General features: G+C 47.0%; 1 protein-coding gene across 2 annotated transcripts in view; it reads right to left on the reverse strand.

Moving 5' to 3' along the window:
- LOC144755937 (amine oxidase [copper-containing] 3-like) overlaps nucleotides 1-27,885 on the reverse strand; it is a 367,151-nt gene that overhangs the window by 219,214 nt on the left and 120,052 nt on the right. Inside the window, exon 1 of one of the 2 annotated variants that reach the window (XM_078645344.1) lies at nucleotides 25,903-27,536. The exons of the other annotated variant lie outside the window; for it this stretch is intronic. Within the exon in view, the coding sequence (XP_078501470.1) occupies nucleotides 25,903-27,478 (1,576 nt within the window). The 5' untranslated portion in view covers nucleotides 27,479-27,536. Of the gene's footprint in view, nucleotides 1-25,902; nucleotides 27,537-27,885 lie in introns of those variants that run through there. 2 annotated transcript variants of the gene reach the window in all.

The following is a 27,885-nucleotide window of genomic DNA, read 5'->3' on the forward strand; positions in this document are numbered from 1 at the left end:
CGTAACGCTTCAGTGACGTTTTGGCACCATGGCGTGCCGCATTGAAAATACGGCGCACCATGGGTGGTGCTGGCGTGCCTCACACTTTGCAGGGATGCGCAGGTAATTGCTAATCTGACACTTAGGGGCATACTTAAGAGTTCTGAGCTGGACACCTCCAGATGTGCACCAGAACAAATGCGTAACGCAAAACTAACCTTGCGTCACGGCAGATGCGCCGCAATTACAATGCGGCAAACCCTGGCGCAAGGGTAGGCAGATGCGTGACGCATCTCGTGACGAAAGAGGGGTGCATCTCTAGAGTCGCGTCGCAGGCGCGATGCAACTCTAGCAATGCTCAGGGCTGCCCAATACTCAACATACCGCATCAGTCCTTACGCCTGCTTCAAGCAAGCAGGCATAAAGAATTGACGTAGCAGCGTCGCGGAAGTGCCTGCGTTAAATCTTGTAGATTTCACGCAGGCACTTTTGCGAGGCACACATCTGCCTGACCGCCACCCCCCCCCCTCCCCCTGCGTGGGAACGCTCCCATTGTGGCGCAGGCCCAGGTCTTAACGTGGCGCATCTCCCTAGATGCATCACGTTGTACATGACTCGCAGGGATGCGCCACGTTTACGTCGCTGTGCGTCAGGTAAGGCAGCGTAAACGTGGCGCAAGGGGCTTGTAAATCTGCCCCTTTGTGTCTAGCATTACGCAGTTCTGTAAAGTACACTCATACATTACTCAGCCCAAATAAATGAACACAAAATAGAAAACAAATAAGCAGTGGCACCGCCACAGAGAAGGAGAGCAGTGCACCTGAAATGCACAGAAGATTTTGAAATATTAATTTACCTCTCCTATCAATGTAATCAGCAGCATTATTGCTCTTTGTAAAAAAGTTAAAGCAAACATTTGCAATATTATATAACACACAGAGCAGGAGAAAAAACAGAGTAGTGACGAGTGATGAAAAAATTGCTACTACTACTCACCAAGCCCGGGGACCTCCACTCCCAGCAGGTCGAGCAGGTCGTGCTCCCGGTCCAGGATATCGGTCCAGCGGTGGGTCACCTGATTATAGGTGCGCTGGACCCCCGTGATGTTAAAAAGGGCCCGGCACACCTGCCCCCACCGCTTCCGTCGCTCCTGGCTGTTGGTGTAACCGGCAGCGATCCTGCCGCCTGCCGCGATGGTCCTGGGGAGACGGCGCTGCACATAATAAACCAGTGAGCCCACCTCCTCAGGGCTGAAGATCTCCCGGGGCACCACCATTTCCGCCCTCAAGCGGCCACACGGGAGCTGGGCACGGGCTGCGGCGCCCGTCTTGGGCAGCTTGACTGCTGTCTTCACCATGTTCTGGGCAGGTAAGGAGATAAAATGAAAAAGAATAAGAGTAGAGAAGAAGGAAATACAAGTTTAAAAAAGTAGTTGAAAAGTAAACAAAAGTAGACTAAAACACAAAAATATAGACCTAGAAAACAAGAGGGATAGAAAAAAAGTTTAATAGATAAAAAAAAAATAAAACAAGCAAAGGATGGCAGAGATATACAGAGGATAGAAACACCATGCCCAGACACATAGGAATGAATAAAAAACAAGATGGCCGCCCGAACACGTGCGTGTAAGTAAGTTCGCACGCGATTTCTCTCGTGAACCTGTGCGAACTTGTATTCGCAAGGCGCTCATCGCGCGAGATTACACATAGCGGGCGGAAAAGGAAATACGTCACGCAAACAAAATGGCGGCGCCCATACTCAATCTTGGGGTAACTCGCACGAGTTCGCGGCTTCCACGGTCGATTTCGCACGACGCCGCGCCTCGCGAATAGGGCGAAATTACCGAAAAACGAGTTTTGCAAAAGCAAAACCAACGAGCAGGTGCAAAAGTTCGAGCTCATCATTTGTAACCATTTACCTGTAGTGCTTCCTGAAGGGGCCCTCCAGAATCCGGTTGCCTACTTGCAACTATTGTGTGACCCTGCTCTGACAGTCACAGAATAGTTACAAGTATGCCATTGCATCCTGTTAAATTTTTTTTACATTGCAACAAAAAGGAAAGGGAGCAGACAAGCAGGTGCCAGCCTTCATTAATGTCAGTTGGGGCAGGGCAGGTGTTGTTGTTTGCAAAACTTAAAGCACTTAGCAGGTGTGCTTTGCTTTGCCTCAATAATGTACACTCACTGGTCAATCAGAGGGTGTTGTGATGACACCGAGGGTGGCATGGGTGTGCCAGCCAGAGGGTGGCATGGGTGAACCAGAGTGCCAGTGTTGACAGAGGATGGCAGTGCTTTGCTTTGCCCCAATAATGTACACTGGTGGACCAGAGGGTGCTGTGATGACACAGAGGGTGACATGGGTGAGCCAGAGGGTGGCATGGGTGACCAAAGAGAGTGCCAGTGGTGACAGAGGGTGGCAGTGATGAAGAAAGCCTTGCAAACAGGCTGGGCACGTAGAAACAACAAGTTCGCAAAACTGGCGACCCGACAAGTAAGTTTGCAATTTGCAAAATTGTACAAAACCCTCGCGAACTTGCAGGAACCCGTGCGAACACACCCCCTCCAAAAAATACGCAAATCCGCGAGAATCCGCGGAATTTGTGGATTTTCGCAATCCGCAAATACGCAAATCCGCAAATTCGCGGATTGCGAATCCGCAAAATCCGCCCATGCTTAGTTAAAGTGAGAGTTCAAAGGTTACCGCAATACATGCTGGCGATGAGTGTTTATGTGCTTGTCCCAAGACGTCAGAATCTGCACCACTTCAACATGGCTGTTATTTTAATGACGTACCAGCTGCTTCCTTTAGGTATTTATTCAAGCACATGGTTTGCATGTAATTAGCGCGTGTGTTTAGCCCCCTCCAAAAAAACTATTCCATGGGGATTGTTGCGCTCTGTGGCCATTCCGTTACTTGCCCCTCTGCTGAGACTGTTTTAAATTTAGTCTGTTTTCCAATGGAGCTTTTTGTGAAGTCCCCAGAGCTCTCAACTCTTTGCGTGACAGTTATGTTAAAGTGAGAGTTCTAAGATTATCACGCAGACCACCAACGATAATTAAAAGGGAAACATTAACATTTCTACAATGTAACAACCACATTACAAGAGGTGGCATCTTTCCTATGAGGAAACTTGTAAAAAACAAGGGTTCCCTGAAGGAATGGATAAGAACACAACCCCTAGGTCAGGGAGTAACACAGTGAAGGTATCAACCTAGGCAGTAGAAGGAAACTTGCCCACGTAATAGTGGTAGGACAGGGACAAACCACTTCCAACTAAAGGCACTTTTTATTAAACATAAATCAACAAAACATAATTACAAATATGAAGTTAAAAAACATGTAATCATACAAATCAGATACAGAAATAAACCAATTGGTGGTCGTTAGATAAATATGGAACAAATTACTTTATAAAGTAAAATACATAAAAAAACAATAATTCATAAAAGACACATATGTACTCTATAAAAAACATATAATGAGTATTTTGTCAAAATACTCATTATAGGTTTTTTATAGAGAGTTGATTTTTTTTTGATTTATGTTTAATAAAAAGTACCTTTAGTTGGAAGTGGTTTGTCCCTGTCCTACCACTATTACGTGGGCAAGTTTCCTTCTACTGCCTAGGTTGATACCTTCACTATCTTTCCTATGAGGAGCAGGCCTGCTTCTGGAGATCTCAACATGAGAGCAGAGGTGGGTAAAGGAAGACTACGTAGTGACATTTGAAGATATATTGAACCGAAGGGGTTAAGAACGCAAAGAACAATGGCACAACGAAAGTGATGGATTTGAAAACAGGAAGAGCATTTAAAAAGACTAGAGACTGAAACATAGAGTAATAGAAGCGAGAAAGCATGAGTAAAGCTGGAGACCCGAAAAAACAGAAATGTGTATGGTGGAAGGGCATTCCTTGTAGGGTGGGCAATGGCATAAACTGAAAAACTGAACAACAGCTGCTTGGTGAGCCGCCCCCTGATGTAGAGAACATGAGACCAACTGCAGCCACGACTTTGCATCTTCGGGGGACTCTGCAATCAGGTGAAATGTCCTGTCCTCCATGACTATGTCTATACCATTCCCTCTGCCAGTGTTGTCTATGATCTCTTTTGCCGACCAGACAAATGCAACCCTCCCTTTCTCTTCCACCTTTAGTGCACATAATTCTTTATCTACTGCACAGATGAAGACAGGCACGTTTGTACCATCTGAGGAGTCATTCTGAAAATATTCTAAGAAATGCATGCTTTATTATATTGTAATTTTCCATCAAGGTTGAACACAACATCAACAGTCCAGAGATGAAAGGAGAATGAAAACTCGGGGATAGGCAGTGGTGCCTTTAAAATTGTCAGCGTCCCTCAGGTTAGGCAGCTAAATGGTTGCAAGAGGGACGCTATTTTTGTAGCTATAATAAGAAAATCTGAAGTCATGGAAATATCAAACATGGGGGCACAGATATTGCTGGTGATCAGATTTCCTCCTTTCACGAGGAGGAGGAGGAGGAGTCACGTTACGAGCAGCGGCAAGCGGCAAGCGGAGAGAGGGGAGAGGAGAGAGGTGCGGAGCGGCGGAGAGGCGGGGAGCGGAGAAATGGTTAGTGTGGTGTATGGCAAGCGGTGTGCCTAAGCCCACAAGACACAAGACACAAGCAGACCGTAAGACAAGAACCCCACACCCGCAGCCGTAGTCCGCAGTCCCCGCAATCTCCTGTTTTTCTCCCGTCTTTCTCCCGTTTCCCAACCACTCCAGCCCCTGCTCCGACGAACAATTATAGAGCCACAAACATTAACCTTCAGGAACGCAAGCCGCGAGCTGTGGCAGCCTACCACAGAGCACATACCTGTCCAAAACCGAAACAGCTGAAAGCCATCCCCGCCGAGGAGGCTGAGGCGTGGGCGAGAGGAGGCGAGAGAAGCTCGAAAGGAGAGGAGAGGAGCTCGCCTCGCTCAGCCAGTGCAGCCCCGAGGAACCAGAGGATTGATTAATTTTTGGCAATACAGAGCCTTGGCCACGGCCCCAGAGCAGGGGGTCGTCCCAGCTCCACCGAGGCGCTACTGCACTCAAGGCGCTTGTTCAGGGAGTAGAAGTCTCTCTCATGGTGGAAAAAGTGGGATCTGCAGGCTTGCGTAGGCTTGCGCACTCGCTTTGACGACCACACTGACCCTAAGAGAGACTGAAGTGGCAGCAGAGGTGGAGCAAGAGGGGGAAGTGGCGAGTCAAGGCAGCTCCCTAGCGGTTGAAGTTCCATCACAGAGGAAAGGACTGCACCGCCAATCGCAGGAGGAGATAGGTCAGTGACCAGCAACAATAGTAAAGGAAAAAAAAGGGCCACTACTTTCATTGCAACCGATTTCCATACGTACTACCACTGCTAAACGCAAGCCTTGACAAGCCTGAGCTAGCAGCCAGCAGCCGGCAGCCGGCAGCACGCAGTTTGCTGCTCTCCGACCACAGCAAGCAGTGGTACTGGGTGGAACATAAGTCAACACCAGGGGTAAGCCTAGGGGAAAGCCCAACCCCCCAGGCGGTCAGGCGGCGAGGCGGTAAGGTGGAAAGGTGAAGCCATAGGGGGTGCAGGCACTCTAATCCCCTGATCCCCAGCACTTGTACCACCCGTACCAATCTAGCACTAGCTCGCAAAAACTCCACATCATGAGATCGGGCAGAGTTAGATATTGCTTTAGGTGATGGAAAGTCTTTCAAAATGCGACACGCTGGAAATCATGCACATTGTGAAAACAACTTGCTGCCAATTACTTTGATGACAACGATGAACAAGCATTAAGCGTCCGAAAGGGAAGAAAGGAGGGATGAGTGCACGCCGAGGTGACAAGAAGGACTGGGCGAGAAGGGAGGGGGGAATGCCAGCAGCAGAGGAGCCCGATTAAAGCTGACGAATAGGGATGGGGAGAAGGGAGGAGGGAGTGCGATGCGAGCAGCAGCTGTAAAGCCATATGGCTGCTTTGCGAGCATGCACGCCTCTTGCACTGTAGTTCTGTGCCAGCCATGCAAGAGGTAGCACTATGAAAACCCCCGTACTAAATGTCTCGCTAGCAGCGCATGCGCGCTGGCTCAGTGAGACCTAAATAAAAGAGTCCTGTTTTAACTACTGGGTCACACATTTTGTGTGTGAATTTGCCAGATGTCACTGATAGGCCGACATAAGTGGAGAATTCAATATATCAGTGCTCGCGCAATTAAAAAAGTCAGTTCTCCCAAAAAACAAACCAACAAAAAATTGCAAAACGAACAGCGTCTGATGCTGAAAATAATCCTTCCCCTTTTTCTGTAATTAATAAAAAAATATATATGTATCGATTACATGCAATATCGCTATACAATAACTCCGTTAGCTCTGTACGTTGGACCTTAATGCCTTGTTTTTCGACATTCTTGTTTTACTAAATATAAAACAGTGTTTATGCTTAAAAATCAAAGTTTCTGTAAGAAAGTATGACTTTATGTGTCGACGGTCACCGTGGCTGGTCCACTTTAAACTGGAAAACCAGAATTTCGTTACCAGTTCGTCCTCAACGCAAAAATACGAACTCGATGAAACTTCCTAAATCCACGTAAACTACAACGGTTGTGAATTAGTGGATGTTAATCAGAACTTCATAACAGTACTAATTTTAAGAATCGAACATTGTGCTTTCTAGAGCTTGTTTACTTCCCATATTTAGAGTTCAGACATATTTAAATGATAACTTGAAGGAGCGGACTGTGCTGAGTTAGTGAAAAACGAACTCTTAAAGCTGCAAGATGTTCCCATATTCAATATGTTTCGAAGAAAAATATGCAGGATTTTGTAACGGTTTAAAAACACAAACAAAAAACTTTATGCCACATTATCAGATAAAGCAGATTCTAGGTGTTACCAACACCTTGCGACACTTGCTAAATGTAAACGGATTTTTGTTTAGGTGAAATCGGATGTAGCCGCTTAACAAGTTTAGGAAAGGCACCCACTTTTTGGCTCTCTCTATTTAGGCGCTGCACAGTAGTCGTTAGTTCCCAGGTAGGCATAAACATGGTCTAAGACTAACTTCCTGCTCCAGACTACTTTTTTTTTTTTTTTCTTCCCTTGTTTTTCTCCCTTAATTTTTTACTTTTTATTTTTCTGCTTTTAGGATAAATAGGCTGTCTAACATGATGTTAAGCTTCTTTTAATTTTGCTGCTGCTACCTCTCCATGGATTCTTGCGTCTTGTCTTTAGGACGGAATCTCTGTTTTAACACGCTTAAATTTGATTTATGTTTTATTGAATCCTTTTTGATTTATATTGTAAAGGTTTTAAATAACCATGCACAATAAAGTATTTCATTTCCTCATTTCCACAGGGAGCTGCATTTCATAACTAACCATAACAATATTTGTTTATCCTTATTGTGGTGGACTGCTCGTTAAGATATACTAGTTCCTGAAAGGTGTGGTTAAAGCTTTTTGAAAATTCTTAACACCTTCTCAATACCTTGGAGGGTAGATTTCTAAACTGCGTTTTTTTTCAGGTCTCCAGAAACCGGTACGCCTAATATTTGTGGTGCACTCTGAGACATGTGGCTGTGAAGCCACCACAAAGTTATGACACTTCACTAGCAGAGTGGCTTCTGTGTGGCAAAATACAACACATGGTGCATTCTTCACTTCTATAAGACACTAACGATTCTTCACTACAGCTTTGCAACACTATAACACGTTGTGTACTCTGCAAAAAACATCAACAAACAAGAAAATAAATGTGCTCCGTCACCTACCCTTATCAAACACCAGATGCATGGAGCCATATTCAAGCTGCATCTCTTCATAGATGGGACATACTGTGATTGGGAAACAGCCCGTACACCTGCTAACCATTGGTAAAGGGGAAACAGCCACTACAACGCGGCCGTTTCCACGAATGCAGTAACCACGCATGCTTTACAACGCATGCGTGGTTACCATTATAACCTTTACCACGCATTCCTTTACTACGAAATACGTAGTAAAGGAATGTGAGTTAAAGGTCCAATAAAAAAGAGGGGGCTTGGGGGAGCTGGGGGGGTCTCCGTCCCCAAAAAAAAACTAAAAAACGAGCGGAATTAAAAAAAAAGAAGAAAACTTACATAAAAACGCTCTTCAGTGCCTCTGTCATCAATGAAAGAGCCTCCACAACGTCGTAGCGTAGCGTGTCCGTCATTATAGAAGTCCTTTTTTAATTTTCTTAGACGTGTTTTGACGCTTGTTTCTGTGGTTGGTGGAAGTAAGGGCTGCTGATGAAAGACGTGCAGGTGTCAGGTAAGAAAACAAATCTTTGTTCTTAAAAATTACCCTGACTTAAAAGTATGAAGTGTTTCTCTCCTTTCCTTCTGTAGACTGACCCCTCTCCATGCCTCATTTCACTGGATATAGCCTACTAACGCTAATAATAATATACACATATTTTTTAGCCTATCACTATCATTATGTACAATGGAATGACATATGTGCCTAAGGGACGTAAGATGTTTCGTAGATGTTTTTTTCCGTAGAATAATCCTGCGTTCAAAAATGCTGCGTGCTAAAGCCACTTGCGAAGTAAAATTTGCGTGGTAATGCCATGCGTGGTACTGGTTAGCGTTGTATAATCATATAACCTTGGTAAAGTGCCTGGGATCCCCCTTCCCCCCCCCCCCCCCCCCCCCGGTCAGATTGGCATTTCCCTTATTGTGGTTTTTTAATTTTCCTATAAGTCCCTACTATATGACATATGGTGTAGCCAGGGAATGTAAGTTAGAAGGCACTAGTGGACTGCAGCACTTATGGTGCCGTCCACAACAGTGGTAGTTCAAACATGGCTTCATTCATTCATTGGTATTTGAACTAGGGATGGGCGGAACTCATGGAGTTGTACTCCGTGGAATTAAGCAGCATTTCATAAAAACACTGATTCCGCCGAGTTCCTCGGAAGCATTTTAGTGTAACATACACCTTGTAATAGGTTTTCACATTCAATACCAAGGCTTTACCAACAAAAATAAAACACATAGCAGGCTCCCTGAAAGACCAGACAGACATATTCCAACATCACAGTTGTCGTTATTGTCAACCACATCTCAAACCTATTGTCTTGCTGTTTTCAGGTCCTTCTCTTTTTGTAACCCACATAGTGCCCCAAATCAACCAGAAAGCCAGACACACTACTTATTAAAAGATGAGCAGTAATCCAAATAAGTGAATTAGGCTGACAAATACTTTGTATTTCCTTACTGGCTTTTGTAGCACTAAAGTTCTTGTCACATGTTTCACTAATTCATTTTCCATAGAGCGCTTAGTGCTTGATTTTCCAGCGTCAAACCCATCTTGTACGTTGATGTGTTGATTTTAGCAATGAAAATCAGCAGCTAAATCTTATCCAAGGCCTCGAATTCCCTATAGACCAGCGAGAGAACAGGGAGCTGCCCGGAGATGAGGCAACTATGAAAAATATCGTCCAGCTGCTCCCGAGCAACATTTTAAAAATGCTCTCTTTTAACAGAAAGTGTTTACCCAAGCTAGGACGACCTGCAGGCTTGGGGGAGGTGCTGCCTGCGTTTCTGGGACAGGAAAGGGGGGGGGGGTAGCAGGAGGTTTCCTCTGAGGATGAGGCGCAAGTCCCTTTTTAGGTCTCGCTAGACGAAAGCAAAAGCAAAGCTTTTGCTGTCTATGCGAGACAACTTATGTAGTTACTTTTGGGGGAATGTGGACAGCAGACTGTGACGAGCTTTTTCTGGCCGAGATTGTACCTCGTGGGCGCGCACGGCGCCGTGCCCAACGAGGCTCCGCCCACATGGTTACCAGAGCTGCTGGTTGAACGCCGCCTCGCCCATGCGGGCAGCCGGTTCTCTGGTGCGTCCCTACGACCCCCCCACGCGCTCACACGTCCCGGGAGCTTTCTAGTAACACCCGCCGGCAACCCCCCCCCTCCCGCGCACGTCCGGGGATCTTTCTAGTAACACCCGCCGGCAGCGCGGTCTCTCACCCTCCTGTACAGCTCGGGGACAAAGAGGCAGCCTCTCACCTGCTCCTAATCGCAGCGCGGTCTCTCACCCTCCTGCACAGCTCGGGGACAAAGAGGCAGCCTCTCACCTGCTCCTAATCGTACTTCTCGTCATCGGCGCTGACAGACATGTCATCGCCCGGCGGAGCCTCCTTCCTGGAGAGGCGGCAGGCCCCTCCCACCGAGGACTGCCTCATGAATAACATGCACCCGCGCGAACCAGGAAGAGGTTGAGCTCGGCTCTTAACCAATGGCAGCCGGTCCAGCTCGCCGCGGCTCCACGCAAAGGCCTGTTTTTTTTTGTTGTTCCTACTAAATTGCATTGGACAGAAAGATTATATAAAAAAAAAAAAAGAATTCCAATTGGCGAAAGCCACGCCATCTCTTCCGTGACTTGTTACCCCTTGTTGTTAGCCCTTCGGCTCTCAGTCATGCTATATCTCTGGTTATCTGAGCGTTGATCAGAGGCTAGCTGACCCTGCACTGACAGCTGGAGTCAGTCCGAGCGGCCCCACTTCACGTGTCACACAGTCACCAGCCCTGTGTTTCCCCCCTCAACCGCAAATGCATTTTGGGACATTTATTTTCGCTTTTAACTTGTACGTATGGGCTCACAAACTATAGTATGCAGAATGCCTCTTGGCTGTGGAGGTGCCACCGTCCCTCTTAGCAAGTACGGCTGACACTAACCGGCCTGTACTTCGCTCACCTCCTGCATGCGCCTCACCCTATCCCTCGATAAACATGAGCGGGGGGAGGGGGGTGCAGCCCACTCATCCTCCAAGGAAAAACACCAAACTTCTCGAACTGCCAGCTTAAAAGAAATCTTCCATGAAGTACCATAGCTCGGCGGGTATCTGCGCCTGCACAAACATCGCCAGCAGACCACAGGTTCGAATCTCACCCGGCAATATAGTGCGATGGAATATTGACACACACATGCTGACCTGCATCCACACACAGCAAGACAGAGTTGTAAAAGCGCGGTAAACAGTCAGACTGCCTCCGTTTGCATAGTAGGGCTGGCACAGGGTCAGTCTCGCGTCAGAGGGGCCAGAGCAGCCGTTAGTGCAGGGAAAGTCAGTCATGTGTCTGAGGGTCTGCCTGAGAAGCGCAGCCGGTAGGGATGAAACAGTCAATAGCATGTTCCTTTCAAGGATACCAGGACTTAGGAAGAGACAGTCCAGGCAGCCCAGTGTTTCTAAACAGCCGAGGTAGTCAGGCACATTCTGGCGGCGTCTCTCAGAGACTGAGTCAGTGACTTTCCACGGGTTGCCTGCCCCGTGACTGACAGCCTGCCTCGTCCCCAGCACACATGCAAACGCGAGGTGTGGGGTCGCTCACCTAGCAACAGCAGTAGGGACCCCCTGCAGGCAGGTCCTGGGTCCGAGGTGCTGCCCCTTGCAGGTGACACCATCTTCATGCAGTCCAGCACCCAGAAGAGGTGAGACAAGAGCCTGAACGCCGAGCCAGAATGCAGGAGACGGTCAAAGGCGAAGGATAAAAATAGTGCAACGGTAGGTAGAGGCCGGAGCCCGAGCAGTTCGCAGGGCGAGTCTGTCTAAAGTTTTAAAAGGGAAATAAAGTCCACGGGCCATCTCCCTTCCCCCAACCCCTCATTCCTGTCTGGTTCTCGCTGCTAAGCCACCTCTCTCCCCACCTCTCCCTTCTGTCCCTCCTCCTCTCTCACTTTGTCTCTCTCCTTCTCGTCAGCGCTCTGTCTCCATCCTCTCTCTATCTCTCTGTACCTTCTCTCTTCCTCTCCCCTTGCTTATCCTCTCCCTTCTCTCTCGCTGCTGACCGCCTCCCTCTCCTCAGTCTCTCGACAAGGCGCCGTCTCTCTGCCTCTCTTGCCCACCCCCCCTGCCTGTCACCCTGCAGCCCAGCTGTCTTCGGCACATTACAGGTAAGGCACTGAGAGAGCCGGCCGCCCAGATGCACACTGCAGCCCGTGCCAGTCCCTGCAGTGCACGCGCTCCGCATCTCCAGGCGTCAGAGGAGGAGCTGCCGGACAGGCTCTGCCTCTCCCTGCCAGGGCTTGCGCTTCACAGGCCAGGAGATGCTGGGAAGAATAAGCATTTGCAATGCAATAGGTCTCACAGTTGTGAGAGTTGGAGCTAATGGCATTGTAAATGGCAATGCCTTTTATTACGTGTTGGTTTTTAAAACATAAATGAAAGGCATTGTCATTTACAATGCCAATAGCTTAAACTCCCGCAAATGCGAGACCTATTGCATTGCAAATGCTTGTGTTACAGATGCTGTTGCGCTGCGGTGCTACGAGAGGAGAGTGTTGGGACCCGAAACTTATGATTTTACCTTCTGCGGCCAATGACCTGCGATCACTTCTTACTGCATGTCAAAGGTTCGGGGATGGCAGTAGCTTTTGTTTTTTTTAATCATTTGTACTGCGGTTATTATTATGTGGAGAAGTGTGGCTCAATTGTTAGAGCGGCAGACCTTGATGCAGAGTTCTGACCCGGGACCAGGGTTCGATTCCCGGGTCTCGGGCTCAAAATTACTCTGACCTGATATTCTCGCCTCAGTGCCTATTCTAATCATGGGTCCTACGCTGCAACTCTGGGCAATAACTTGCTTAATCTCCACAACGGCCCCAACAGTGCTGGGATGCCTGGTTTCACCATTGGGGTGCCCAGGAGTGGACACTTCACAAGGAAAGCCAGGAAGGGTTCCTTAGTGTTATGAGTACAAGCGCCGGGAGACCCGGTCTGGTTAGCTGCGCGCTATACATATAAAAAAACATTTACATTTACATATTTCCACCCACCCCACGCGAGGGGGGCATGCCCCGCCTCACGCCCCCACCCCATCCTCTCCAGCTATTTATTATTCCGTGGACTTCCCTCCTCTACACACCCTGTTTCTCCGGTTGTATGTCGTTACTATGCATGCTTTTACAACGCATGCCTTTACCACGCAACTTTTACAACGACTTGCGTTGGGGGGCGCTGGATACTGAATAGTTTAATTTACTATTCCAACTCCAGTCCCCGTGGATAGTAGGGAAGGTTTTGGATAGTAAATTAAACTATTCCCTATCCTACAGCGCCCCCCAGCGCAGGTCGTTGTAACGAATTGCATTGTAAAAGTTGCGTGGTAAAGGCAGTGCGTGGTAAAAGTTGAGTTGTAAACGCTGTTTACCGTTTTTCCTCTCACCCCCTGCAGCTAAAAACATAAGTTTCGGAAGAGCGCACTCTGAGTCCCCCCTCTTTTAGAAGACCTCGGGCTTGTGCCTCCGAAAAGTCAGACATTTAAACATCAATAAACAGAGGAAGGTAGTGTTCAGTGCACAGAGATTCGATCTGCACTAGCCCCATCCAGCTGTAGCTTCTCTGCTCCCTAACCACCAGCTAGTCTTGAAACCACGACACCCGGACGAGATGTAGCGCCCACAGAGATGTAGCGCAGAGAAGTATGATTCAAGACCGAAGGGTCGGTTCCAAGTGTACTACTCACTCACCTTTCCGCTTAAAGAGCGGTTAACGTTACGAAAGACCATTCCCCCTCCCTCGCTCCACGTTATTCAAATCATAAAACATAGATCCATATATACTAGAGTCCCCAAAACAATTTGGATAAGTAGAGGTATAGTACACTTGGCGCCGAGGAGCACAGACACCTCACCCAGATTTCCCTCGGGTGTACAATTGTGTTACAATGATTTGTGTTTATTTTGAAATACGCGCGAAGAAAAAGCATCATGCACACACAGGGGTAAAAGTACAAATAGATTGAAAAGTGCTGAAACATTGCAGTGCCCGAAAAGTTCTGACGCATTGCACAATGACCACTCTCCCCACTACTAGGCTGCAGTAGGCTCTGAGGTCATGCCGTCTCCTACATTTGTACTTGTCCATCTGTATGAGGAAGGGGAACCGGTCGGATGCCTCCATGTTTACGACTCCTGGTCCGGTCCCTGGCGTGGACAGGACCAGGAGTCGTCTAACTTTTCGAAGGCACAAGCCCGCAGTCTGCAGCGTGGTCCGCTGTGTGAATGTGCCTGTGTGTGTCTCCGGGTCCCTCCCTCGGCCAGCCGCCGAGTGGGGGGTAGTAATGTATGGATTACAGAGTTTTACAGGTAAGTAAACAGTTAAATAAATAAAACGAATTTCATTGAGTACACTGCTTCCCAAAATGCGATGCAGTGCGCGCAACAAAATTAGTTTTATTTATTTAAATGTTTACTTACCTGTAAAACTCCGTAATCAATACATTACTACCCCCGACCCTGCCCCTCCCCACGTCACCGCCCTGCATTTACTCCCCACTGCCTGCCGCGGCTGCCCTTGGCACCTCCCCTTGAACTCACTCGGTGAATGGAGCCCCATGCAGATCATTCACCGGCAGCCCTCATCCCGGAAGCAGTGATCGTATAGAGGTCGTGTGGCTGCAGCAGACATCTTCGTAATTGTGAGCACGTTTCACTTTCTTATGCTCCTTCAACCCCTCCTATCCCAGTGACACGCGACAGCCATTGCAGTGAACCCAGCGCGACACCAGCAGGGCACACATCGCAAGGGATTAATGCACTTGCAGCGAGTATCTCGCTCTGCCGCGGCCTCTTCCCTCTCAAACAAACCGGCAGGAACCCAAAGCAGCAGATTTAGAGCAGCTCCAATCCCAACTAAAAACAAGTGGTGCGTGCCCACATATGCTTCCAATTATCTCGGCCCGTTTCTGGGCACGATAATTTAAAGCATAGGTCAGGAAATGTGCGCAATAGACACCAATAGGCCAGGGGTGGAGCTATGCGCCCGCCTTTGGCCTATTGGTGTCTAATTTACAGAGCAGCAAGCAGTGAAAGGCCAATAGCAGGCCGCAAATGAAAACTCACACGCACAAGTGTGAGGAATTTGCAGGTCCATTTTTAAACTCCCCTCAAAAGGGCTCTCTTCGCTTCGCGGGCCCTAAAAACAGCAGGTGCCTTATTTTTAAAGCAAGGGGTTTTATTACACTACATTGGTGCACACAGAAGACGTGTTACACAATGTCTTTAGCACATGGTGTATTCTGCTTTTTATTATCTCTTTAAGACAGTAAATTCAATGCTCTATTTCTGTACCACATAACATATTCCAACTATTATTCTGTAATACGATATACCTACACTGTGTTAAAATACATTGTCTGCAGCATTATCTTACAAATATACAGACTGGCATATTCTGCACTCTTTCAAGGGTTATAATCTATATTTATTGAACAATGGTGTGCCCTCTCTCTGTTTTGAGACTAAATGACAACTTCTGTGTGATATATCCATAGCACACGCGTACTGGTGCGTGTTACAGTCAATGACGCGTTCACCGCTATAATATGGTCCTTTCACCATGCATTCTATGCTATGTGTTTACAAAGCACTGGGTTTCTGCTCTGTATTTCTGCAATGGGAGATTCAGAGCTGTGTAACGGGCAGTTATGAACTATCCACCACATATGACGTGTCTTGTGCGGCATTACTATAGAAACAATGCTTGACCTATACTATGACGTAGTCTTCACTACCCTATGTTTTTATAATCAGGACCATATGCACTATATTGCTGGTCCCAATGGCGTTTGGTCTACGCTCCACAAAATGGCGCCCTACACTATGCCACTGCAGGACGCTCCTTTCTGAAATATCTGACTACAACCTAAGCAGTATTTTCACTATGTTACATTAACACATTATGTGTGCTGCAGGGTATTATACAAAAGTTCTCCTGAGCGCCATTAATGTTCCACCTGGAACGTTATATGCTGTATGGCAACAGCATGACTGGTTCTGCAGCTGCCATGATTGCACAGTGTGTCTTCGCACCAGACCACACGTTAACTTAAAACACCATCTGCTATTGTACTGGTCACTGGTGATCCATTAAAAAAAGTCTGCACTAGTGTAGCAGAGTACATTTGGCTATATTATTTTATACCATGGTCTGGTGGTATTTCAGTAACAAGCATTTGCAATGTAATAGGTCTCGCATTATTAAAGTTTGAGCTATTGGCCTTGCTAAATAATGCAACGCCAATAGCTCAAACTTTACTAATGCGAGACCTATTGCATTGCAAATGCTTGTTATGATCATGTTCCTGTTACATATGCTCAGGTGACAATATCTTCTCATACTGGCATATACACTCCTGGAAAGAGCTTTGTGAAGCAGGCTCCTTGTTACAGAAGTACCACGTGCCTTATGCATTGTCATCCACAAGACTCCTTATGTGCAGCCCTTGATTGTCTTGCCAACAATTTCAAAGATTTCTGTTCTTGATGTAATGTAGGTTTGGACTCCTTGAAACTCATAGGATTGCCTTCCTTTCCCAAGTATGAATTTGGAGAAAATTGTTTTTAGAATTCAAGGGCATCATGTTAAAAAAACAACTCCCAAGGCCTTAGCCGGAATTTAAAATAACTAGCCTGCGGACTTAGGCTCCGATCAAAAGTTTTGTTTAGTGAATGAATACCCTTTTGTAATTCTGCTCCTTTCAATTATATATTGGCTGCTGTTCCCATTTGGGAAAGGGCTGCATTGCAGTCCAGACCAGTTCCCAAACCCCCACCCAACACTCACCGAATCACCAGGGAGCATATACAGCCCCTCCCTGGCAGGTGACATATTTTGCTTCTCTTTCACACACCCCCAAACGCCTCCTTCTCCCCGCTCTCCACTCAGAAACCCTCACAAATATTTTAAAAATATTTAAAATTAAAATGTCAATATTAAACGCCACAGAATTGGGAATTCCACGCAGTTTCTAGATTGAAAACAGGGATTCACACAGACCATGATTGGCAATTTCGTTTGCTTGGAATCCTTGCATGAAATTCCGCATTATTCTGAATAAGGCCCTTAATCCGAAGGAACAGCTGTTGAACCTTCCCATTTCCTTATCCAGGGACTACCACAGAGAAGAGAAGCAACCCACTCCTGGAGTCAACTAGTTGAAAAGGTCTAGGGCTGTGCTTTTATCAGTTTCAATTTATTGACAGTTTGATATCATGCCTAAAAAGGCAATACATGCAATGTATATACACACATAATACAGAGAAGCAGTGCACTTTTATCGTATTTTGGCACTGTACTGAGGCATTACGCTGAGGGCGAAGGGAGCAATGTCTAGGGTGCTTGAGCGTAGACTGGTATAAAATGTGAGTCCATTATAGAATTTGTCAGAGGTGTTTTTGTGTCATGCATGTGTGGGAGAGAAAGCTCAACCATTGTTGCAAGCATGAGGCTATGCAACTGCAACAATTTAGTAACCATGTGTGAATGGAGGCTCATGTCTACTATCTTACAGTAGGTTGTATCATGCAGTTTAAAATACTTAGCATTAGAAGCTCATGTGGCGGTGCGCTCTTCCATTAACCATATTATAAACCCTGAAGACTATACAACCGTAGCAGACAAGAAACAAAAGAGAATGGATATTTATACAACCAGCCATAGTAAGTGCTCCGGGGATTATTCTACTGGGGCAGTGAAGCAACCTATGTATCATAGCCATAACGTGTACTCTTGGAGTCTACCCAGGATTGTCAGAGGGGTAATCCATGTGCATGGGCATTATGAGAGAAGCAACCAATTATATAGCTTAGGTTTATGATCTAGGAGCCCATCCAGCAGCAGCAGAGGAGCAACCCATGAGATTGGCCATTAATCAACCGGTCATAGTATGTGCTCTGGGGGTCCACCTAGGAGGAGCAGAGAAACCTATGCGAATGGACATTAATCTGCCAGCTACAGTATATGCTGTGGAGTTCCACATAGGAATTTCTGAAGACCTACCCCTGGGAGGGGGCTTTCTATAAGCCATCCTGACGATTCCACTCGAGACCGGCAGACAGGGCGTATTCTATGGAACTGGGCAGTATGCTACCAGCCATGATGTGCGCTGTAGGAGGCCACGAGGACCAAGAGCAGGTGGATTATGAGGTCAACCCACGAGCCGAGTTTGGGGGATCCTAAGAAACTAAATACCATGGAGGTGTGCTTGTGAGCAAAGGCAAAGCGCTGTGAATGTTAGATAGAGCTCTCAGTGGTGGGTCTAGGAGTTCACCCTAGGAGCAGATGAGGACTCAGCACTACTCTAAACTCTGACTGCACCTGTTTGCTGATGAGGAGTGTACACTAGGAGCCAAAGGAGCTTCGAGTTTATCCTTATATAGAATTTGACGCATTACTGGAGCTTCAACAATACTCATCAATCCCGACTGAAGCCTGACCTACACAGAGTCCTTTGAAGATTTACTACAGATCGCCTTCGTCAAGAAGAGCCCCAGGCACTGTCACACCCCTCTCACAAGCACCTCTACCTGACCTTCACCATCCAATGTCATTCAAGTACTGAGACAGCCAGGGATTTCAGAGTACTTCTGTCCAGACCTTCACCGCAGACTGCTCTGCATGCCACGACACACCTATCCAGAGAGGCATCTCTACCCTGACCTGAACATAACACGAATATAAATTAATCTACCAATACCAAAGCTACCATGTAGTATCTGTCCATTATCCCACCCAAACCATTGGAGCCATCAATGAGATGGGGAACTGTACTCTAAGATCGTCGACAACCCAGTGCCCATTAAACCTGGTGTCTCTGTCCCAGAGTTCACATTGAGGCCAAAGGCAACACTCAAGACTACAAGAGCACTTGCTTATTCTTGACACTGTAACATGCCCCATTGGGTTCCGAATGAAATGTTACAGCAGCCATCAACCTTAACCTGCTTCGAAAGGGCCCCAGATCCTCCCCAAGAGGTAATTTACTAAACTTGACCATTTTCACGTTGCTGGCCTTGTACTGAGTCTCTGGCTCTTCCATTGTGTTGTAGTACCGGCCAGTGTTGAAGACCTTGTCCAGCGTCCACTGAGGGACCTTCAGGCTCTTGCGGTAACCAGTACCTCTATGTCCACACGGTGGGTGAAAAAGCTATTGCCAGTTGAGTCCCGGAAAGAGAAGAATTAAGTGCTTTGGCTCCGGATTCAAAGCCTCTGGTTGCTGTGGTCAAGATTGCAAAATTATTGTCACGAGGGTAACCAACTAAAAACTAGTAGCACCTTAGGGCGCAACTTAACCATAATTTTTTGAGTAGATCAAGACCTACACTGTGGCTGTAATAAGAGAGGCCTTCTTGGCAATTCTCCTGGTTAGTGTGTCTGTGCAAGTGTTTGCACATTAAACCCACACCTGTTAGCTTTACTTGTTTTCTATTGGGGAAGGTGGAGGGAGAGATATGAGATCTTTTGGCACTGAACATGTCTTTCTCTCTGAGTTTACCAAGGTCAGATCATGTCTTTGCTTTGGTCTTTCTCTCTGAATGTGTGAAGATCAGTGGTAGGTGCTACCGGGCAGCAGTAGTGGGGGAGGGCAGTTAAAAAAAAAGATCTCTTACCTGCTAGCTGTCTGGCCAGCCTCTGCCTCGCCTCCCTCCTCTTCCTTCTGTGTGGACCGGAAGCAGGAAGCACTCAGGCTCCCATAAGGCAATCACAGTGCTGCTGTTGCCATGACAAAAGCATCGTGATTGATCTGAGTACCGTGGTACGACACTCAGACAGTGACTGGGAGCCTGGGCATGTTCTCCACCCAGGCTACACAATACAGCCGGTGTAGAACATGACTGTTTGAGCATGACTGTTTGGCCGGGCCAAAATGGCCAGCAAAACAGTCATGCGCACTTAGAGTGCAACCACTCCTCCCTCCTGCTCTGCTCAGCCCCGCCCCACCCCACGAAACTGCCTAAGCACTAGGCCTGGGCAAAGCACTACGCTACGCTCGCGTAGTTTGCGAAGTTTGCGCAACTTCGCACTACGCAAACTGCACATAACACAGTGCGAACACATGTAGCGTAGCGGTCATTTTTTGCTTGCTCACGATCCTCAACGTCAAGTTGGCGACCGCGAGCAAGCAAAATGACATCCTGGCGAGACTTTTTCCTCGTTCGCGATCAGCAACATCAAAATGCCGATCGCGAGTGTGGAAAATAAACCTCCCTGCGAGATTCTTAACGCGGGGAGGTCTGATTTCTCATTGCGAGTGGTCGCGTATGCACGCGACCGCTCGCGATGAGAAACTACCAGTCCGTGTTGAGAAAGCTGCCGCTCGAGGAAAATTCTCCTTGAGCGGCAAAAAACTACAGCTCGCACTGTGCAAGATGCCGTTTTCAATGATTGCAGAGTGCCGGATGCTTGTCCGCACTATGCAATCATTGAAAACGGCATCTTGCACAGTGCGAACATGCTACTACGCAGTTCGCGTAGTGCTACACGTAGCTCGCCTAGGCTAAGTGCACTTTGCGTAGCTTCGCGAAGCGATACTTCGCGAACTACGCCCAGCCTTACTAAGCACAGCAAAATAAAATGATGATAACATTGCATTATTATCACTTCATTTTTCCTTTTTTGCAGTGCCTTAGCGGAGGAGCCACCCTTGGTAACAAGACACACTGGATTCTACATTAGTGACATCCATTGTTGCAAAGCTGTACCATCCGTATGTGAAAATTACAGGACACAATAATTACTCATTATGAAAAAACAGGACTTGTTCAGATATTGGCAGTGGGGAATACTTGAAACTTAGAATCCAAATTATAAAATGTTGTACCCCATCAGCACTTGTCAGTGAGCACAAAAAATGTGTATTTTATTCATTTCTAATTTCTATCTGCACAGGAATCCATTCAATGTAAAATGTGCTCTTGATCGTGGGAGCAGTTTCAGTTCTGCGCATGTTTATCATTCACAGAGCGCGTGCTGACCGTCTACACCTAACCCCCTTTCCTGATTGGACTCGCGCGTAGAAAGGAGCATGGACCCTGCAAGCATTCTAGGCTCTCGTACTGATGCACCAAGGGATGGATGCTTTTTATTACATTTTCTGACACTCATTAACGTGGTTAGAAGACCATGCGGCACGTTGACGCAAACAGGCCTCTTTCTCATTGTAGCGTATCACGTAACCGCCGTAGGTATGCACACTCTGCTCTTTGATGGCACAGCACAATGCTGCTACCAGACAGATCTTCATTTATGCATGTTACTGAAGCCCTATTGTGGCTGACTCGTTTCACCTGAACCCCGAGGAATGATGTTAGTTAAATATTCGAAATACTCTAAACATGCAGTAAGAGAAAAGAATAGTAAATATTCTTCTTCATTTGAAAATAAACATGACATAGTTGCCTGTGTGTGACATCACAGGTAGTGACATGACTGGACGTGACATGCCAGGAAGTAATAATAATAATCCACATTTGTAAAGCGAACAATCACCCGTAAGGGTCTCTAGGCGCTGGGGGCCGTCGGGAAGATTAAGCAAGCTATTGCCCAGAGTCACATGGTGCTGGGCTAACCTGCCGCCGGAGCCGGGGATCGAACCGTGGTCCCCAGATTCCAGCGTCAGTCGCCCTGGCCGCGGCGCCACACCTCTCCCTGTGTGTGGCATCACAACCCATGACCTCACAGAAAGTGACATCAGATCTTAAGACCTCACGTATGCTTAGCTCGTCTATCATGAGAACATTTGAGCGCATTACAATATTTAACTAATAAGATTTTGCATTGGGGTGGTACCAAAATATTGACGCAACCCAGATGCAAAATCGGGCCTCAACGTATGGATTTATTATTTTTAAACCCTGCCACATGGATATTGGCCACACTGAGAAATGTGGCAGTAAAACTGCCCTGCTTAATTGGTTGCAATGTCTGTATTTTAAAAATATCATATGAGGGTAAGGCACCTGCTGCAGAGATCTTTGTGTGCCAGCTATATCTCAGGGAACAATAATAATAATAATGGTAAAATAACTCTGGAGGATAAGGTATTTGCTAGAGTGAGCTGTGTTTTGCCTAGTCCTAGTTATGAATCACAGTAGCATAGAGGCTTAATATGTCTACTGCAAAGCACATTATGTAGCAAACAGATGACAGATTTTTTACTTTATGTAAATGGACAAGTGGGTTACTGCTTTTAAGAAAGAGATCATTTTGTTAATTGCAGTTCATAAATTCTTCTGATATATATAGGATAGTGAGGTACGAAGGCCATGTGGCTCCTACAACATGTAACCCTCACTGTCTTATGTAACACATCCTTTATTTTGATGTACACACAATGGGGTCGATTAGGATCGCGGACGGACTTGAGTCCGTCCGCGACCCCTGAGGAGGAGGGAACGTCCGCATGGGCTGCGGCGTTCCCTCCGATCTGATTAGGATGTGACCGCCAGGGTGGCGGTCACATCCTCTATCTCTAACATTGCGGTGGGTGCAGCTTCAAGCTGCACCCGCCGCAATGTTAAAAATGCATGCACCGCATTTGCATGCACAAAGCGGCAGGCACCGCGCGGTGCCTGCTGCATTGTGCACGCAAATGCAGGGGGTACCATAGGTACCCCCCATGTGCACCCCCCACCACCCCTTCACCCAGGGGGCCCGCAACGGGCCCCCGAAGTGACGGTCCGTATGCTTTTTCACGGCGGAAAAGCCGCCGTGGAAAAGCATTACTTTCCCTACATCCTAATATGGCTGGCGGTGTCTGATAGACACCGCCACCCATGTTAGTGCTTTTCCGCCGTGGTCGCCTTCCGACCGCGGCGGAAAAGCGGCGGACAGATTGTGAGACCCACCAGCCATCCTGATTTGGCGGTGGGTCTTTCAGGCCTCCTCGGCGGATTTCCCGCATACTCCGGGCCGGCGGTGGCTTCCGCCGGCCCGGAGTATGCGGAAAATCCGCCATCATAATGACCCCCAATGTTTTGTAAATGTATAATCTGTACATGTGATGTAAAGCGCTCTGTCAAACTGCATTGGGATGAGAAGTGCTAAAGCTCTCTAAAAGAAATAAAACAAAATAGTTAAATTGTTATTTGCGTAAATACTTGGTCGACCAACACGTCTGATATTCTTACAGTGAATGCATATCTCTTATATACAGGGAGTGAACAACGTCAAAAGCATTTCTCTCTTGAGTAACTGTGAAGTGATAAGATGTGATCCTTTGTTCCCCTCGATTGCATCTAGCTGTGAGGCTCCCGATAGCTCCCAACCAAGATACTCCAACAAGTATTTGCAATGCAATAGGTCTCCCGTTTGCAAAACTTTAAGCTATTGGCATTGAAAATGGCAATGCCTTTTATTTATCTGTTTTGCTAATTAACACATAAATAAAAGGCATTGTCATTTACAATGCCAATAGCGCAAACTCTTGTAAATGCGAGACATATACAAAGAAGCGGCCTCCGTTGTCCCGGGCTGCTCAGAAAGTGAAAGCACGCACGGCGCGCTGAATGTTGCAGGAAAGCATGTTGTGCCGGCAGTAGGAGAAACTCATTCAAGAAAATAGTGCTTACAGACTAAAAAAGACATACTGTGCAGGCCCAAACTGGCCGTTGCGGGCACCGGGCAAATACCCCGGTGCGCCGCAAGGGTGGGGGGCGGTTTTGGGCCCCTGGGGGCCGTTTTTGTTACAGGGCCGTTTTTGCAGCGTTGCTGCAAAAACAGCCCTGCAACAAAACCGGCCGAAAACCGGCCCCAGCAAAGAGCTCGGCTGCACCCCCATACCCCTGGGGGATGGGGGGGCCGGTCGAGCACTTTGCCAGGGCCAGTTTTGGTTCCCAGTCCGGCCCTGATACCGTGTAACAACCAAAGTAAATTTGCCAGTCCTCATGGAAGGTTACAAATGAAGACAAGGCGGTATAAGGAGGGACTAACAAGCCTATTAACGAATCAGAAGTCAGCATTTACAAAGGACAATGACACAAGCCCATGACAAATATGGGTGGAGAGTGACCGGGGCTTCTATTCTATACTCCAATACAGCATGCCTCGCATGCGCTGCCCAGGCTCGACCTAAAAAGAGGCCTGATGGACTCCTAGCTTCGGCTTTTGTTATGGGCAAAGCTTTAATCGGGAAATCACACCGAGACAAGCTCAGCATAATTTTGTGGGGCCCATCCTCTGGGCAGGGTAGACTACATCTACCCACTGAAAATAGTCGGGAGATGGCGTCTACCATCTACCCTCGACTCGAGCCCTGCAGGTCAAACAAGTCTCCTGTCATGAGACCTTTTGTTCTTGAACCCAGAGTAAATGCCTGAGGACTAACAAATAAAAGTCTCTTTGTTAATCTTAGATGCCTCCTCAATGAAGGGTTTATGAGGGTGCTGTGTAGCACCTCCCGCACTTCAGCACCCCTAGTTCCAGCGTCACTGGCTGGACTGGTCCCCCTCTTCACCCAGATCCATTTGTAAATCGGAATGTACTGTGGGGAAACACATTCGCATGGAATTGGAGATTAATCACAAAGTGACAGTGTATCGTTGTGGTGAAAGATTATGTAGCGCTACTTACTTACTATTGGTATTTCCGAACCACATAGCAGGAAAATGTGAAAAACTCAAGGGATCAAAATATGACCGTGTGCCCTGATGCAGAGCATAGCTCTAAATGTGCTTTTAAGACATACATTTATATGAGGGGTTAGTGCACGAGCTGCACACACTGCCCCTTCAAACATGGCTGTTTCCCAGCTGTGCTTTCTGCAACTCATGCACTAACTCTGAGACTTTCGGAGATAAGTGTACTCACTTTAGACCTGAAAATATCTCAATAAATACACTTATGTGCAGAGACGGCCTGGGATAGAAAATAGGCTCGGGCACCAAAGAAAAAGTGGCCGACAATAGAAAAAGTGGCCTACAATAGAAAAAGTTGCCTACAATAGTGAGTTGAAGCTACAAAAAAAGTGGCCCATGTTTGCAAATTGTTGAGGAAATGTCAAGACCTGCTCTATAAATCTTTTGCACGGTATGTGAGACTTTATGAACAGTGCTACAAATAGCCAAAAAAACAACCCACCCACTGATCTGAGACCAGCCCGTCGGGCACTTCCTGACAGCCAAATAGGCCAGTCCCGCCCTGCTGATCTGAGCCACACTGGGAACCCAAAGCAGCCCTGTCAACAGTATACATAGCACCCTCACATTGCACGGAGCAACCATTCATAAAAGGTAATTCAGGAGTTCTTTCCAATAGAAAATTTGTAAAAGTGGATTTAATGGGACATTTCATAGCAAAATTCGTTAGCTTAAAAGCCATAGGTAATGCAAGCAGCTGTGAAGTGGAACCAAAGAACCAGTCCAACATTTAGGAGTCTACTAGAGTACACAGAACTATTTCTTAACAGCTGCCTGTGCTGATAGGGGAGCTGAGTACCCTATACAACCACTTGGTATCAACCTGTAAAGGAAAATGTTTTACAAAAATAGCCCTATTAGAGGCACTGTACCCCAACAAAAAGGCTCCAAACATAGGAGCTCCTGCTATCCTACACTGTGCAAAACTATTTCACTTCCAAGACATCCTGAACTCTCGCAATGTTTGCGTTTTGTCTTGTATCTTGCACTGATATTCAGATGTGTGGAGCTGTATTAATGACCTGCAGAGAACTGGGGCACCCACAGAACTCTCGCGATGCAGAGGTGTCAGCTAGTGAACATTAAAAACAGTGGGGTGTCGCAGGGGAGTATTCCCCAGAGACAATTTTGAGCCAAATCGTGCATTTTAAAGCACGATGTTCAGATAATTTGCCGCCTCACATATGACAGCTTTGCCAAGCAAGCCTGATCTCTGGTATAAATCAAACAGAATAAGGATGATAGTGTAACCGGGTCAACAGCACTCTGGCACAACAGGCAAGCACATACATAGATTGGAAGAACATTGCAAGACTGGACCTGCCTCTGGAAACTGATTTTGAGAAATCCACTAACAAGTACATTAGTCACCCAACCTGTCAAAAGAGAGTTGGGAGGGACTATGCAACAAAAAGCGCCTTTCCTAAGGAAGAATTACCCCAGTGTAAAGTTTCTAACCTAGTTACATCTTACCCACTATAACACAGCATAGACGTACCTGCTACATCCAAGTCCACTTTATAGTTGATAAAATGGTTATGAATTGTCCCCAGGGTGTGCTCTCCGACTCGGTTCCCGTAGTCATTGCCATCCGCAAAGTAAAACGAGGAGGTGATGTACCCAGTGGCATGGACTCGGGACTCAATAGTTCCACTTGGATAGAAAAGAAAATCAAAAATATAGTCGTAGTTACCCACGGTAGTGATAGTCCTGATGACCAGGGCTGAGTTGGGAAGACCTCCAAAGTAATGGGAGTAGTAGTTGGAATAGTGTCGTCTCAATGGTAAGGCAGGATTATGCTCGAAAATGCAGATGGAATTCAAGTTTGCAACTGGCTTAGCCTCATCCATGAAATAGTGTGAGTCAACATAGGTAGCTAAGTAGGGGCAGTCAACGCCTTTGACGAGCTGATAGGCGAATCTCCCAATACCAAAGGTACTATCCATGTATCGGGTCATCATTCCACCTGGTGCATTTGAACCATACAACGAGATGGCATCCTGGACACTTAGTTCATAGACAATCCTTTCCCCATTAAACCTGATGTCAAAGAGACGCATCCCTGAGCTTACACTAACACCGAAGGCAAATCTCCAAGACTGGAAGAGCACCTGGTTGTTCTTGACACTGTATCGTGCCCCTTTGGGTTCAAAATGAAATGGCACAGCAGTCATCATCTTTGACCGAGTTATAAGAGACCCGATTTCTTCCCCAGGAGGTAATTTAGTGATTTTGACTGATTTCACCTTGCCTGCCTTGTACTGAGTCTCCAACTCTTCCATGCTGTTGAAATATTGGCCATTGTAGAAGACCTTGTCCAGGGTCCACTCAGATGTGTTCAGACTCTTGTGGTTCACCAGAACCTCCAAGCCTACGGGGTGGATGAAATATCCGCTGCCAGGGGTGTCCTGGAATAAGACAAACCAAGTGCTTCGGTCTCCAGATTCAAAGCCTCTGGGTGCTGTGGTCAAACCAGCCAAATCCGTGTCATTGAGTACACCCAAGACCTCCTTGAAAAAGAGTGGTGCCATGTCGTCCACCTTTTGCCCGATGGATTTGTAAACTAGACTGTACTCTTTGGAAGTCACTTGTCTCCGGTGGTAGGGGAGGCCTCCTTTGTATTTCTCCAGGGTAACATCTCTAAGGTAGGTTGGGTTTGGGAGCGGGCCCACAATAAATTCTGTAACGTTGGGCATCAGTTGCTGCCCAAAGAAAACCACAGCCAGAGCCTCTCTCGCGGGTGCCTGACCTCCACTATCCAGGAACCTCAGGGTCTGATCCTTTTTTGGGAGCTGACGATCAATGGAGTAAAGGCAGTTCTCCCCCGGGTCTGCTTTGGTACAGTCCAGGAGGTCAGGCCCCAGGCTCCTCTGGAGGTATCCCATGACTTGGGAGAGCTCCGCGAGGCTCAGGTCCGAGAAGACCAGGCTCCTGTCATCGTGCTTGGCCCAGAGGTCGCTCTTTGGTGCAGGACCACATGCAATTGTCTTTGGCCCAGACAGCAGGACACAGACCAATGCCAAGATGGTGGCCAAGGCGAGGGCGAGCAGGATGAGAATGATTTTCAAATTCATCCCTTCTTTCAGCGGACAGCCTAACAAGGGAACCTCTCCGCTCCCTGGATTTCCTGGCGAAACTGCTGTGCTAACCTGGCAGCCCCTATTTAAGTGGCTTGATATCTACAGGAAATGTGATGGTGGGTGGGGGGAAAGCTGGGATTTTTTGGCAGGGAAAATATGTTTTTCTCTCTTGAGTATAAGCAGATCAGATGACTTTCCCTCCGTGTTGCTCTTAAATGTGTATAATGAAATACTTGATTTAGCATTAATGATATTAATTATTGTAAAGTTGTGCTTCCCTGTATACAATATTTACATGATTTACAACTTTTCTGAATTTCTGAACAATTCCTTCAAGCACACGTATGTATTTATGCAGAGCTCTGGAGACGTCTTTTGCCAGATGTGAGCAGTTCAGCTAT

Source organism: Lissotriton helveticus, chromosome 5_1 (assembly GCF_964261635.1).
Source record: "Lissotriton helveticus chromosome 5_1, aLisHel1.1, whole genome shotgun sequence".
NCBI classification, from domain to species: domain Eukaryota; kingdom Metazoa; phylum Chordata; class Amphibia; order Caudata; family Salamandridae; genus Lissotriton; species Lissotriton helveticus.